This window comes from Carassius carassius, chromosome 3 (genome assembly GCF_963082965.1).
Source record: "Carassius carassius chromosome 3, fCarCar2.1, whole genome shotgun sequence".
Classification (NCBI taxonomy): Eukaryota; Metazoa; Chordata; class Actinopteri; order Cypriniformes; family Cyprinidae; genus Carassius; species Carassius carassius.
The window spans coordinates 35,842,874-35,857,365 of NC_081757.1; the positions used below are offsets into that span (position 1 = coordinate 35,842,874).

The window sequence follows — 14,492 nt, forward strand, 5'->3', positions numbered from 1 at the left end:
TCTTGTCATTACCCATTCAGAGTTTGTGTCCCATCTCAAAAGAGACCTGAGTGAGGCAGCAGAGGTTGCTCAGAGGCACAGTTCAGCCGAACAGGCTCGTCATGCTAAGCTCTATGACCGCAAGGTAAAAGGCTCTCCATTGACTGTTGGTGACAGGGTTTTGTTGGCAAACAGAGGTGAGAGAGGAAAACGGAAAGTTGCAGACAAATGGGAGTCAATTCCTTACGAAGTGTTGTCAGTGAGATCGGTAATCAATGTCTACCGTGTGAAGGACACAGTCACTGGCAAAGAAAAAACAGTTCATCGGAACTTGATCCTTCCTGTCAGTTTCTTGTTGAGAGATGATGTAGTTGACCTGTTGTCTGATTCCCTGTCAGTTGGAGCTGGAAGTGATCATGGTGATGCTTTGCCTCAAGACCAACTTGACAGCGATGAAAAAACATTGCAGTGGATTTTGCAATCTGGAAAGAACGCTGGACTTAATGAGGTTGTTGTCGACTTACCCGGTTCATCCGATGCTGTAGAGAATCCTGCTCTCGTGGATGATGTTGTTGACAACAGTCACGTATGTACTGGCCGTGACAGTGATGTGAGCCAGTCATCATTCTTGGACGATCAGTCTGCCCACAGTCACCCCATACAGCTCCCCACAGACTCGCCAGCTGATGCACACACACGTGTTCCCAGTAGTGTAGACTCAGAATCAGTTGAGCCTGTAATTTGCACCCAGCCAAGGCGAGCATTCCCGGGCATGACTATGACTAGGACTGGTAGGACCATTAAACCTCCAAAGAGATTAATTTGTGAGATGAATGACCAGGTTGTGGAAGATTCAAGATCTTCAGTGAGTTCTTTTGTTACTCTTATGAGACATGTTTTTGCAGTGTAGCCTTAGACTTTATAATGTGCCTTTTGAGTAATTCTGTTCCTGAGTGTGGACAGATACTCCATTTTTCTCTGGAGTTTTTGAGCTGTGTCAATTAGGAGAGGTGTACACGGCATCTCTTGTGTCTATGTTGAGGTTTAGGTTTTGGTACCACCCTATCCTTGCATATCTCTGTAGGAGGAGTTTTGTAACTGACTATAAGACAGTCACGCTCAATGTAATTCTTTTTTTTTTTTTTTTTTTTCTCTCATTCCCTTCTTTCTTCTGTTTTCTCTGTTTTGGTTGCGCTTCCCTGATTTAGCAGAAATTTAGGGGGGTGTATGTAACGGGTTGTATATAGTTGTTAAATTCCTGCATAAATGGGGACAGAGCCATCTGCTGGCGTCATTTGGTATTGCGCCACGGCGCTAAAAGCAGCGAATTCTGGGTAATCCACAGCAGAACATTTGATAACTGCTGTGGTAAGTCGCATGTAAAACGCTGCAGAGACAATAATAGCCTAAGTGCTTTAAATATCACTACACAATGTTTTATTTCACTGTATTTTTATTTTGATGCAACTAAGAGATGAATGCTGTTTGTTTGACGTCGAGTGAGTCATTAGTTTTAGAGGATAATGTTAAATGTGGTATATGTTGCATGGCTGCTGCTAATGCTATTCCTCCTCCTGATTTACTGTGTGTCGTGTAGGGCTGTTTTATTCTCTGTCTGCGATGTCATTCCATTCCTGATTCGTGTAGTTTCCCCCTTGTGCAGGTAATATATTGAATTTGATGTTTATTTTTGTTGTGTGAAAAATGTATGTTATATAGCAGCAATATTCCTGCTGAAAACAATTTGCTGTTTTATATACTGTGTTTTCATATAGCAGAAATGCTTTAGAAGCTGGAGATTTTATTTATTTTATTTTACATTTTACTGTGGAAAAGACAAAGAATTGTGAAACATGTACATTTGTACTTTTGTTAAAAAAAAAAGGAAGAATCATTCCACTATACGATCACATTTGAACCAGTTTAATAAAAAGAGCAGAACATTTGATAACTGCTGTGGGCTGTTTTATTCTCTGTCTGCGATGTCATTCCATTCCTGATTCGTGTAGTTTCCCCCTTGTGCAGATGTTCCACATACACAACGAGACTGAAACATAGAGGACCGTCACACCTGCCTTATTTTTTAAGCAATATGCTATGATTTACTACGAGCATTTATTAAAACAGAAATGTGTATTTTAAGAATACGTTTTATAACGTGCTCTGGGCATTCAACACATCAAGTTGTCTTCAGCCCCGCAAAGCGTAGCCTAAAGTTGATTAAAAAAAAAACTCTCGTTAAGACACACGCAGGCAGCAATCATAAATATATCTCAACATAGCCTACAATCTGCACGTGTTGAAAGGAAGCGGACAGTTGACTCCTATTTTAAGAAGGGAGGTTCAAGTGTAACAGAACCATCACTTGATGTTGATTCAACATGTCAAACGGAGCCTGGACTCTCAGGACAGCTGACGTGCCACTGCTGCTTGTGGTCACGAAAGCTTATCATTTTGACACGTTTTTAAACCTTGCCAATTTAAACATTCAAAAGAGTTTAAAGCATTCAAACACAAGATGCGGTAAAGCTGAACTGAGTAGCTGGTTACTCGCGCACTCTGTTTGGTGTGCACGAGAGAGCCGCATCTCACGCCGCGTCTCACGGACAGAAACACTGAACCGACCTCTCCTTCAGGACGTTCGCGTCCTCCTGCACATGAACGAACAAATACAAATCGCAGTTTAAATAAACAGAAAAAGATGCGAAAGAGCTTAATTCAGCACCGCAGTGTTCTGGTGTTCAGGGCGCACACAGAGACGCGTCTCAAAGTCTTCTTGCTTTTGTACCGACAAATACATACAAAATATGTCAAAATACCTGTCTTGGAAAGTGTGCTCGAAAAGTCTGTGGTTATGTCTTAAGTGAAAGTAAAGAGTTGAAAAGAAATCGGATATGTCTTAAAGTGACCGCGCCTAATTTACTAGCTCTGCTGTCAGTGTCTTTAATGTATGAAAATGAAAATAAATCACTCACTGCTCTTGATTAAATTACTTAGTAGTTTTAACAAGAATTTATCCACAGTCAAACCAGAAATCAAATATAACTGATTATATTTTTTACTAGTGGGTGAAGGACACTAGTTCATTTATGTAAGTGAGTATAGCAAAATACAGAGAACTGTGAAATATTATACCCCAAACTTCTTCATACTGTAGACTACAAGTGAAATTGCTAAATATATATATATATATATATATAATTAAATTAGGGACCTGATCATGTTTTGCTTAAGTGTTTCTTTCTTTAATTGCTGATGCAACCTTTTCACACCACAGACTGAAAAAAAAAATTAAGAATTGGTTGCTTTGTAACTGTTCAACAAAGTATGGATAGTTGTGTAAATATTGTCATACTGACAGTTGTCTGAAGTTTTGGTTAAGGTACCTGGCCCTGGGTTAAGTTACCAGGACGGAGCAATGCACTGTGTGTACTGTAAGAAATAAAACAAGAAGGCATGTGGTTTAAAAGATGGCAAGTAAAAGCACAACTGTATGCAATACAATTTCATTCTTGTTCATTGTTATCCAGAGCGGCTTACTATAAATAATTTGTGCGACCAAATCATGTTTTGCGCCAGTAACTGAAAAAGTTAGTAGCGCAAGTGCCACCAGTGGAAACGGTTAGTGTAGTTCCCTGTATGTAGGCATATTCTAAAGCCATGATTGGTTTCAAATAAAGCAATTAGTGTTTGCACATGTGAGAATTTATTGTAAGGCACTGATGAATCAGTGTGGCATTTACAATTGGTTGTTTAAAATGGAAAATCAAGTTACTTCCTGTTTTTTTTTTTTTGTTGTTATGTAGATAATTGTGTTTTATTGTGTTGTGTTTTGAAAAAAATGTTTTATTAAATTGAAAGGTCAAAGATTTAGTGTATGGTTTTGCAGATTTAGTGTGTGTTTCTGGTAATTGAGTGTCAGGTTTCAGAAATTGTGTTAAAAGAGCAGGTTCAGTCGTTTAGTGAAGGTGATTGCTACAGTATGTCCAACTTGGGCATAAGGTCTTCATTTTTTATTAGCAACTGCTGCATGGAATGGCAGCTTGTTCAATAACTCAACCCTCCTTAGTTGCTAGATTATCAGCGGGAGCAGTACAAAATATTATCACATAAATTATGTCTCTACAATGATTGATTACTATAATATGGGAAGCTGGCTTCCTCTGCAATGTATTTTTTCTTAACACTCTTATCATTTAATCACTTAAAGTGAAATTTTCAAACGTGAAATTGTAGCATAGACACACATTTTTAAGTTGATTACTTAGATAAACAAATAAATAAACTGATTAACTGATTAAATGAGTTGTAGCCCTGGAACCAGTCACTCGAAAGTTTTCCGTTACTCATCTACAATTTCACATTGTACGGTACGTTGTAAAATGTGACTGATTAATTCTAGTTTGAATTAGTTTCAAATCCATTGTATAAAGACCTGTTTCTTGTCCCGTTTTATTATGACTTCTGACAGTAATGTTCAGTACATATGATGAAAGCACAAGAGTTGAGCATGTCTACAGTCATGAGAACAGTTACAGGGATACTGCAGTGAATGCAGCTTCACAGGTATGTGCAACTTCATGCTGTTTAACAGTACAAGCCTGACCTCTGCTGGGTCTTTCACACAGGTTTTTTTAATTATTATAATTATTATTTTACTTAAATTATTAATGCACACAAAATGAGGCAGCAAATGAATTCTTTTATTAAGTAGGGATGGTTAATTTCAAAAAGTAATCTTATTCAATCCAAAATAAGCTAGATTTAAATAATATGAAAGACTGATACAGTGCTCTGTGTAGTTTTACCAGCAGTATGTCTTTTTTAAACCTTTTCATTTTACAGTTGCAAATACCCTCTGGTCTTCTGGTTGTGGAGTTTCCAAGCTCTTCACCGGGTCAAAGGAGAAGAAAGAGAGAGTGGGTTATTCCTCCTTATAACATAGCTGAGAACTCATGGGGTAAATTCCCTAAAGAGCTGTTCCAGGTGTGTAAAAATAATGAAATTACAGTTGTAAATTACATCAATATGAGAAGGTTTATACTGTATGATCAATACAGGTCTAAATATATTATATTTCTGCTTTTAGTTAAAGGCAAAAATACAAGGAGTATCTGATTCAGAGATACTCTACAGTATCTCAGGTGAAGGCGCTGATCAGCCACCTCTGGAGATTTTTCGTGTTGACAAAAAAACAGGCTTTGTTTCTGTCACTCAACCACTGGATAGAGAAAAAAAGGCATCATACGAGGTAAGTGGTTGTGATCATTTTAACATTGTTTTACAGTTAAGTATTGATTTGTCAAAATTCTTGTCCAGTGTCTGCTTGTTAGGTGACAACATTTCATTTTTTACTTTTAATAATATATTTACTCCTAAAATATTTTGATCAATACATCATGGACTCAATTTTAAACAATTAGTTTATGCAGAAATAGAAACTTTCTAGTGCAACTGTAAATCAATGAAACCACAAATTCCAAGGCTATAAACGTTTCTTTTTTTTCATTTAACATTTTGTATTTCAGTATGTGAACTTTATTTATTACACAATTAAAAACGTAAACAGATAAATAATTTCACTTGGAAATTACAAAAATTTTGCACTTAACATTCATGTTGTATCCCATGTCTTCAGCTCAGCGCTCATGCCTTTTCAGCAGATGGGAAAAGATCTGCATCACCCACAAACCTTACTTTCATTGTAACTGACCAGAATGATAACCGTCCTGTGTTTACTGAAAATCCTTTTAATGGACAAGTTTCTGAAGCTGAGTCAAAAGGTAGGCAAATTGACCAGTCAACATTTTGAATAAATGTCTTTTAATAATTCTTTCAACATTCATTTAAATGATTCCTGGAAACAGTTCATTCTATATATTTTTTAGATGTCATCAATCTAATTAGTCTTTATTCTTCTGTCCCTGAAGGTTTTGTGATTATGACCGTCATAGCCACTGATGCAGATGACCCAGAAACGGACAACGGTATAATCAACTACAAGATTGTCAGCCAAGAGCCACAATTTCCAAAACCAAACATGTTTGATATCAACATTTTATCTGGAAGCATTTTCATACAAGAACCAGGCATGGACAGAGAGGTGAGAAGTGACATTTGATGAATCTCAAAGTGGTAATAAAATGACTTCATGTAAACAAACTCATCAGCTATGTTTCTTTTCAGCAATGGCCCAGATATACTTTGTTAATTGTGGCTGCTGACATGGAAGGAAAGGGTTTGGCAACCACTGGCACAGCAGTTATTACAATTACTGACAGCAATGATAAACCTCCTCAGTTTGAGCAAACTTCGGTAATGTATATTTATTTATTTAGAATAGTTTTACTCTACCACTTGTAGGTGTTTGAACTCATTAATTCTTGTGTACACACCCCATACATATCTTTCAGCACGTCGTATCTGTCCCAGAGAATAAAGTAGGCTATGTAGTGGCCACACTTACAGTTACTGATGATGACGAAGTTGGATCACCAGCCTGGTCAACCAAGTATCGGATTATTAGTGGTGACAAGGGTGGGTTTTTCAATGTCAGTACTGGACCCAGCCAGCTGGAGGGCATCATCACCACTGTAAAGGTACTGTGTGTTCATATTTCTGCCTAGGCAACTGATTGTGATGACATTATGTAATAAAAGACCCTTTCTTTTCCATTTAGCCCCTGGACTTTGAGAAGACCAAGCAGTATGTTCTGTTTGTGATTGTTGAGAACGATGATCCATTTGTCGGTTCTTTGCCCACTTCCACTGCCACAGTCACAGTGAATGTAGAGGATGTAAATGAACCTCCTGAGTTTAAACCGAAGGAGCAGGTTATTTCCAGAGAAGAAAATTTACCAATTGATAGCAGTTTGGTTGAATATACAGCCACTGATCCAGACATTGGAAAATCACAGAAGATAACGTAAGAACTGTTTCACCACTTAATACTGTACATAAATAAAGAGATATATATTTCTGTTCAAAAGTTTGATATCAGTAATATAGAATGTTTCCTTTCTGACATTATGCTTTTATTATGAGAAGACAGTAGATTGGTGAAGGGAAGGGGTTAGGACATAGAGGAGAACAGAGCATCAGTGCATTGACCACAAGACTATGGTGGCGATTTATATATATATTTAGAGAGAGAGAGAGAGAGAGATTTGAGGTTTAAGCATACTTTTATTCCATCTTTTATTCCATGTTTAACAATTTACAAATATCACCATTATTACATCATCTTTAAACAATCTTCCAATTATTAAACAAAATAAAACCAAACTCTCCATCATGATCAACACCACAATGAACATTTCCAACAGACCATTTTTTCAGTGAAAGCCTGCAAATTATTGATTAATTTATAATAAACATACTCAATTCTAAGGCGGGCTTCTAACATTCCTAGAAAAACCTCATAGACCTCTTTTGACCCTTTGTTCTGAATTTTATTTTTCCTGGAAAGCCAAACAGAAGGTTTAGCTGCTCCAAAAACAAAATTCATCAAAACATGTTTTTGTTTTTTCTTAACAGAATACTTTGGTCCAAAAATAAATAAAGGAAAAGAAAATCATTCCCTCCAGTTTAAACAACACTGTTTTAACAAATTAAATAACACCCCCAATCTCCCACAACCACAAAACAAATGCACCAAAGTTTCATCTTGAACACAAAACGGACAATCAACTCCTTGATTAGGATCTAAATGGGCTACATGTTTATTAGTGGCTATAGCCCCATGTACTATTCTCCATTGAAGATCTCCTGTCCGTTTATCAATTGGCATCTTGTACAAAAATCTCCAACATCTTTTCACAGAATGATCAGGACCAAAAAAGTCAAACCACCTTGATGATTTCATTCCTTCAAAAGTTCTGCTATGGAGTACTTTCACACACATTATATAAGCTTCCTTTTTACCCAGCTCTTCAAAAGAACTAGTATGTAAATTTGTAAATGAAAGAAAACCATCTTCTAAGCCAATCCGTTCACTCACAGCTGGAAAAATATTAAGACATGGGAAAATATACTCATACCCATCTTCCCACTGATTAACCATATCATGATCTTCAGCAAACTCTCTTAATGACTGTAGCAATGATTCACAATGATCTACCACAATCCTTTTCATCAATCTTTCGAATCTTATGTTTGCCAATTGTCCTAATTCAACAAGAGATGAATGCATGGCTTTTAAAAGATGGCTTAACGTTGTACAACCAGCCTCTCTAAGTGCTGAACGCAGGCTACTAGAATTTAAAGTATTTACACAAAAGAATTCATTATAAAATAATGGCTCTTCAAAGATCCACATACCAGGTAGAGCACCTGAATCTCTGGAAACTCTCAAAATTTGCCATGCCTGCAAAACTGAATCATAAAAAGAAGTTAGACCTGTGACTTGTACCTCTTCAAGTTTCAGCAGAAAAAAATGTTTACTATAAACCAACCTCCCTACCTTCTGTAAAAGCAATTTTGCAGTTTCATGCCATCTCAATCCATTTTCATATAAAAATCTTTGTGCAGTTTTAAGTCTAAAAGCCACTATTCGAGAAGATAAATCAACAAGCCCCAGACCTCCCTCACAAAGTGGGAGATATAGAGCAGCAGCCCTAATCCAATGATACCCTGACCAAAAAACATCCAGAATTATCTTCTGCACACTTGTAATCAATGCCTTTGGTGGATTTAAAACCATAACCAAAGCATAGAAGAAATCAAATGATTGATTAATAAAACACGTTCTCCGTATGACATCTGGGGAAGCAACCATCTCCATTTAGAAATTTTTGCACACACCTTCTCCATTACCCCCTCCCAATTTTTTTCTTGAAATTGTTGTGTGCCAAGGAAAAGACCCACATTTTTATCCCATCACTTCCCCACTTACAACCACCAGGTAAAACGGGTATCTTTTCCTCTGTCCCACTTTTAACGCTTCACTTTTATCCCAATTAACTTTTGATGAGGAAGCCTTCTCATAACACTTCAAAGCATTTACCACTGTATATCTTCTTCATTTTTGACAAAAATATTAATATAATCTGCATACGCAGATACAACTAAAGCTGAATCAGTTATACAGCCTGGTGAATTAAAACCAGTCAAATGCTTTCTTAAAAAACATAAAAAGGGTTCAACAGATAATGAATAAAGCTGTCCCGAAATAGGGCAGCCTTGTCTTATTCCCCTTTCTACTGGTATTGGTCGACTAAGGCCCCCTCCCACCTTGACCATACAAGAAGCATTATTATAAAGAAGACTCACCCAAGCTATAATTTTTTCTCCAAAACCAAAAGCTTTGAAAACTGAAAATAGAAAATTATGATCTATTCTATCAAAGGCTTTCTCTTGGTCTAGGGATAAAATTCCAACACTTTCATTATATACATTACACACATCCATCACATCTCTCATTGAAAACTAATTGTCCATTATAGTCCGATCTTGAATGCAATAGGTCTGATCCATATGTACAAGTAAACCAATGTAAGGCTTTAACCTATTAGACAAGGCTCTAGAGAGCACTTCATAGTCAGTACACAAAAGAGTAACAGGTCTCCAATTCTTAAGTTCAGTTAAATCTCCCTTTTTAGGAAGTAATGTGAGAACAGCCCTTCTACAGGAGGCTGGGAGTACATTTTCATCATACGAACTCATTAAAACCTCATGTAAATCAGAGCCAATATCCTTCCAAAAGTGTTTATAAAAAGCAATAGTGAGTCCATCTAATCCAGGTGCACGCCCAGATGCCAGCTGATTTACCGCAGTTGTGAGTTCTTCCAAGCTTAATTCTTTATCCAGTTTGACTTGTTCTGATTCACACAGTTGAGGAAGACCTTCTAAAAGCTCCTGGACACATTGCTCATCACATTGTTCCTTGTCATACAACTTGTTATAGAAGTCCACGGTGCATCTCCTCATTTCCACTCCATCTGTTGTTACATGACACATGACCAAGAGAATGTTTTTTTACTTTCCACTTATCCCAAAAAATCTTAAATTTCTCACAAAAAACATCATCCTGAAGTAGTTTGTTATTAAAATGCCACTGAGATCTATTAGCTTCTTGCTTTAAAAGAAGTGTTATGATAATAAGATGATGATCAGAGAAACCAAATGGTCTAATAGAGCTATCAATTCATTTAGATCTAAGCCCTTGAGACATATAAATTCTATCCAATCTGGCTGCACTCACCCTTCCATCCACAACTTTCACCCATGTATATTGTTTTACATTTGGAAATTTAATTCTCCATGCATCTACCAAATCAAAATGAGGTAATAACTTTTTTAGGTTTTTACTGGATTGTAAATGAGGCTCTTCGCTAAGCCTATCAATGTTAAAATCCACAGTACAATTCCAGTCTCCACCCACAATAACATAATCACAATCACTTTGTTCTCGGCTTTTCTTTATATTACAAAAAAAATCTATTCTTGCAGTCCCAATATTAGGTACATAAATATTAATAAAACAATAGATTGAACCCTCTATATCAGCTTTGACCATTAAACCTCAACCTTTAACTAACATAGAAGAATTTAAAATCTTCACTTTTAAACGTTTAGAGAAAAGCACAGCCACCCCTCCACTTACATTACTCCCATGACTTAAAAATATTTGACCACCCCAAAATAAACCCCAATCAACTTCTTTTATAGTGCTATGCGTTTCCTGGAGAAAAATAACATCTAATTTATTCATATGGACCTTCTCCTTTACTGTCCCTCCCACCATTTATATTTAAAGAGCCTACACTTAAACTCCCCTTAGAGAAAAGAGAGAGAGGAACAGATAAAGAAATAAGAAGACCAGAACGTGCAACATGCTCAAGACAGACATCACTTATTTTTGGCTAAAACTTTTTTACCTTTTCTATTTTTATTTGCCTTGGAGACCTTTTTCAATACAGTAACATGTTTCCTCAATAGATACCGCTTCCTTTCATCTAACAAATCAAAACTAACCATCTTTTGCAAAATTGCAACCGATCTGATACATTTTTCTGTGTATGGAAAATAGTCATGAACCTTAACCGACTGTCCAAAAGTTTCATCAAGAAAATTATTAATTTCCTCCAATGAATACAGATCTCTCGACCTGTTTAACACATCGAATCCTTCTCTGTCTGACTCGTCCTGTTCCATTTCATCAGCATCACTTTCTATTTGATTTTTATCATTTGACACAATTTCTACATCCTTCTGGTTATTTTCGACAACAACATCCTGCAGAACTGGCACACTTTTCACCAAGGCTTCACTTACATTCAGTCCTTCTCCTGCATTTTCAACATCTTCTGAGCTCCCTCCAACTTTATCAACGGGAGCTGGCTGCTCTACAAGCACATCAGCTTTCTAATTTTCTCTATTAGTCTCTACCATCCGTTCACCTTGAGAAACATAATTGCTGCTGGAAGCTATAACTCTTTGTCCATCAACTTCATTCGTTTGTTCAGTAGGTCAATCTATCACCTGTTATGTATATACAAATTCTGATATTACACAGTTTGCTTCCTCCCAGGTATAAAATTAGTAAAGATCCTGCTGACTGGCTAAATGTAAATCAAGACACTGGGATGATTAAAGTCAAGAAAATGATGGATAGAGAATCTGCCTCAGTCAAAGATGGCAAATACAGAGCTATCATTCTGGCCCTGGATAATGATGGTAATGTGTGTGTCTTTTTAAAAGGAGAATTCTTGTTAACATAGGCTTTTTCAATAAGTTTCTGTTTAAATACAGATGAAAATCCAGCAACGGGTACGGGAACCTTGGTAATAGAATTGGAGGATGTAAATGACAATGCTCCAGTTATTAATGAAGAAAAAATAGATATTTGCAATCGTGAGGCCACAGTGCGTCTCTCTATAACTGACAAAGATGGATCTCCTCATGCTGATCCCTTCCGCGTAGAGCCCCAAGGAGACACAAAGAAAAACTGGACTGCAGTGATGAATGAAACAAGTAAGGATAATGTATATTGGAAAAATATGGACTATATATGATTTAATTTAAGTCTGGGTGTTTATACTAACCTATTTATTTGACCCTTTTTTAGATACTGGGATTCTGTTGACGCTTAAGTCTGTGTTGGAGCAGGGTGATTACAATGTTGTCCTAAGGGTTTATGATAACAATGACCTGTATAAAGACAACTCCATTCAAGCAACTGTGTGTGACTGCAAAGGAGATGAATTTCAATGCCAAAAAACTATTGCCGGGGCCCCACTATCACTATCCTTTGGAATCCTGGCAGCCGTCTTGGTTCTGCTGTGTATGTAATTTAATTATTTCATTCATTTAAACTGAATAAAGGGACCATATCCTACACATTTGTAATATTAAAAGTATTAAAGGTTTCTTTAAAACACAGGTGTGACCTTTGAACTTTAGTATTTTAAAAATATGTTTTTGCTCCAAAATATTTTAAGATGCAAAAAACTGTGTATATAAAATGAGTAACAGTGTTGATGCCACATTCAATGCAGTTGACAGTGTCTCATGAATTTTGTTATTCGAAGTGAAGACTCTCTACAACACATGTACAGGGAATGACTTGGATAGTTTTAAAGACACTCCAGCTGTAACTATCCCTACCTACTTATGGCACTACAAAACATGAATTCGGACATATAACTGAAGCAAGTTATTTTATGCTCTTTTTTTTACCACAGTACTTCTTCTTCTACTTCTGCTGTTCATAAGGAAGAAACAACGCAGTATAAAAAAGCCCCTTCTTCTTGAAGAGGATGACATAAGAGACAACGTCTACTGTTATAATGAGGAAGGTGGTGGAGAAGACGATCAGGTTAGGTTTAGTATTTAAATTGATTTTTAAATGACTTTAGGTTGCCCTTCCTTTTTTAAGGTCTGGATTCATTAGTATTTGTGCTATGGCAAATTACCGAATTTCTCATAGCTGTCTGTGATTTGGTGTTACTGTTTTAGTGCATTAGAGTACATATCAACAATTATATACAGTGTAGTGTGTACTTCTTGTGGTTGCTTCTGTTTTATATCATACTCACTTTCTACACAGAACTATGATCTGAGAGTGTTGCATCGAGGTCTGGACAACAGACCTGAAGTGTTAAGAAATGATATGGTTCCTATTTTTCTGCCTGCACCTCAGTATAGACCTCGACCAGCCAACCCTGAGGAGATTGCCACATTCATTGGTTATGTAAGTCAAAAACAAATTTTACAATGAACATTAGTCTTTCTAATGTGGAAAGATGCTCAGAGCAGAACAAAACTTTTTGTTTACAAAAAAAAAGAAAAGAAAAAAAGGCAGACTAGGCAAACCTTGGGATTATTTAATACAAAACTAGAAAATTATCAAGGTCACTAAAGCTGATCGAACAAATCTACAGGATCAGAAAAGGAAATCCAGTACAAAAAAGAAAATCCATATTATTGCACCATAAAATAATAATAATAATGACAATCATGGATTCCTCCCAAAGAAAGCAACCAACCACCTGGCCATAATAATATCAATATTTTGATGTCTTTCTTAGAAAAAGTTCTATGCATGACAGTAACACAGTTCTTCATACCAGAATCTGAAGATTGCAGATGAAGACCCTTCGGCACCCCCCTATGACTCCCTCCTGGTGTTTGACTATGAAGGAACTGGCTCGATTGCAGGTTCACTCAGCTCCATCAACTCTTCCAGCTCAGGACACGACCAAGACTATGACTTCCTCAATGAGTGGGGCCCACGCTTTAAGAAGCTGGCAGACATGTTCGGAGGAGGAGAGATTTAAAAGTTATTCTGTGTTAAATACAACATAATGCATTTACAGTGTAATTTTATTTTCAATTGTAAAGTGTTGGAGATTGTGCTGGAGTCTAGGTTTAAAAGCAGAATCCGTCTTCATATTCCCCCCAGTGTTAAAGGCATATTAGAAGTAAAAGATATGGGACAATTGTTTCCTCAATAGATACCGCTTCCTTTCATCTAACAAATCAAAACTAACCATCTTTTGCAAAATTGCAACCGATCTGATACATTTTTCTGTGTATGGAAAATAGTCATGAACCTTAACCGACTGTCCAAAAGTTTCATCAAGAAAATTATTAATTTCCTCCAATGAATACAGATCTCTCGACCTGTTTAACACATCGAATCCTTCTCTGTCTGACTCGTCCTGTTCCATTTCATCAGCATCACTTTCTATTTGATTTTTATCATTTGACACAATTTCTACATCCTTCTGGTTATTTTCGACAACAACATCCTGCAGAACTGGCACACTTTTCACCAAGGCTTCACTTACATTCAGTCCTTCTCCTGCATTTTCAACATCTTCTGAACTCCCTCCAACTTTATCAACGGGAGCTGGCTGCTCTACAAGCACATCAGCTTTCTAATTTTCTCTATTAGTCTCTACCATCCGTTCACCTTGAGAAACATAATTGCTGCTGGAAGCTATAACTCTTTGTCCATCAACTTCATTCGTTTGTTCAGTAGGTCAATCTATCACCTGTTATGTATATACA

General features: G+C 36.7%; 1 protein-coding gene across 1 annotated transcript in view; it reads left to right on the forward strand.

The window, feature by feature from the left end:
• Nucleotides 1–13,920, forward strand: part of LOC132125519 (cadherin-3-like) — a 30,047-nt gene extending 16,127 nt beyond the window's left edge. Inside the window, exons 3-16 of the mRNA XM_059536971.1 lie at nt 4,451–4,545; nt 4,825–4,965; nt 5,069–5,230; nt 5,618–5,762; nt 5,910–6,082; nt 6,166–6,294; nt 6,393–6,578; nt 6,659–6,903; nt 11,509–11,654; nt 11,730–11,951; nt 12,046–12,261; nt 12,662–12,795; nt 13,027–13,170; nt 13,550–13,920. Coding sequence (XP_059392954.1) covers nt 4,451–4,545; nt 4,825–4,965; nt 5,069–5,230; nt 5,618–5,762; nt 5,910–6,082; nt 6,166–6,294; nt 6,393–6,578; nt 6,659–6,903; nt 11,509–11,654; nt 11,730–11,951; nt 12,046–12,261; nt 12,662–12,795; nt 13,027–13,170; nt 13,550–13,756 — 2,345 coding nt within the window. The 3' untranslated portion in view covers nt 13,757–13,920. The remainder of the gene's footprint in view (nt 1–4,450; nt 4,546–4,824; nt 4,966–5,068; nt 5,231–5,617; nt 5,763–5,909; nt 6,083–6,165; nt 6,295–6,392; nt 6,579–6,658; nt 6,904–11,508; nt 11,655–11,729; nt 11,952–12,045; nt 12,262–12,661; nt 12,796–13,026; nt 13,171–13,549) is intronic.
• The last annotated feature ends 572 nt before the right edge of the window (nt 13,921–14,492 follow it).